Here is a 1,077-nt window from a genome sequence, read left to right on the forward strand (position 1 = left end):
GTGTGAAGGAGACACTGCTGCTGCTTCTCCCCTTGTCTTGGGTGTCTTGGGCTTTCGCTGTCTGCAGCAGCAGCAGCAGCAGCAGCAGCAGCAGCAGCAGCAACAGCTGCTGCTGCAGCAGCAGCAGCAGCAACTTGTTTCTGAGGTGCTGCTGACAGACGGCTTCTACTGGATCAGTGGCAAGACACAGGACTGGTTTATTGCTGCTGCTTTGAGTCGCTTGCTGCATGCACACCAAGCAGCAGCAGCAGCAGCAGCAGCAGCAGCAGCAGCAGCAGCAGCGGGAGACAGGTTGCAGCTAAAGAGCTGGGGTCCCCCCCCCATGCGTCTCCGTCGTTTGCTGCTGCAGGGCTGTCAGCTAGGCGGCAGCAGCAGAGAAGGTTACTGTCCCCTTGAGTCTCCTGATGAGGGTTATTTGCTGCTGAGCAGCAGCAGCTGCTGCTGCAGTTTGTCTCCTTTGCTGCAGCAACGCCTCGGCCTGCTGCAGCTCAAACGCTTTCTCCCGCTGCCCCTCAGGGCCCTCACCCCCCACGGGGGGACAGTCCCCCTGATAGATGTGGTGGTGCTGCGTGTGCTGCCGCCGCACTGTCTGCTGCAGCAGCAGCAGCAGCAGCAGCAGCAGCGGCAGCAGCAGCAGCAGCAGCAGCAGCAACGGCCGTTGCTGCTGTCCCTACAAGATGGAGATGCGTGGAGACGCCAGCAGCAGCAGCAGCTACTTGCTGCTCAGGAGGGGCCTCTTGCTGCAGTGACAGAGCAGCTGCAGCAGCGCCGTGAGGAGTGTGCAGCAGCAGCAGCAGCAAAACAGCAGCAGCAGCAGAAGCAGCAACAGCAGCAGCAGCAGCAGCAGCAGCAATACGATGAGGAGGACCTTTGGGAAGGAGCTAAGGAGCTAGAGAGGCAGCAGGAGAGACTCCTAGAGAGGTTTGCTGCTGCTGCTGCTGCAGTGCAGCAGCAGCTCAAACAGCAGAGCCGAATCCTCGTTGTTGACGCCCTCCTGCTGCAGCAAACAGCAGCAGCAGCAGCAGCAGCAGCAGCAGCAACAGCAGCAGCAGGAAGCAAGGGCAGCAGCAGACTGGA

The 1,077-nt window shown here is 60.7% G+C and overlaps 1 protein-coding gene across 1 annotated transcript in view; it reads left to right on the top strand.

Annotated features, from left to right (window-relative positions):
- Positions 1–1,077, top strand: part of EMH_0015170 (BRCA2 repeat-containing protein, putative) — a gene marked incomplete at both ends in the record, with an annotated part of 3,759 nt that overhangs the window by 890 nt on the left and 1,792 nt on the right. The window contains 2 exons of the mRNA XM_013500324.1: positions 68–921; positions 1,004–1,075. Of these exons, the coding sequence (XP_013355778.1) occupies positions 68–921; positions 1,004–1,075 (926 nt within the window). The remainder of the gene's footprint in view (positions 1–67; positions 922–1,003; positions 1,076–1,077) is intronic.

This window comes from Eimeria mitis, genomic scaffold, assembly GCF_000499745.2.
Source record: "Eimeria mitis Houghton genomic scaffold, Emh_scaff528, whole genome shotgun sequence".
NCBI classification, from domain to species: domain Eukaryota; phylum Apicomplexa; class Conoidasida; order Eucoccidiorida; family Eimeriidae; genus Eimeria; species Eimeria mitis.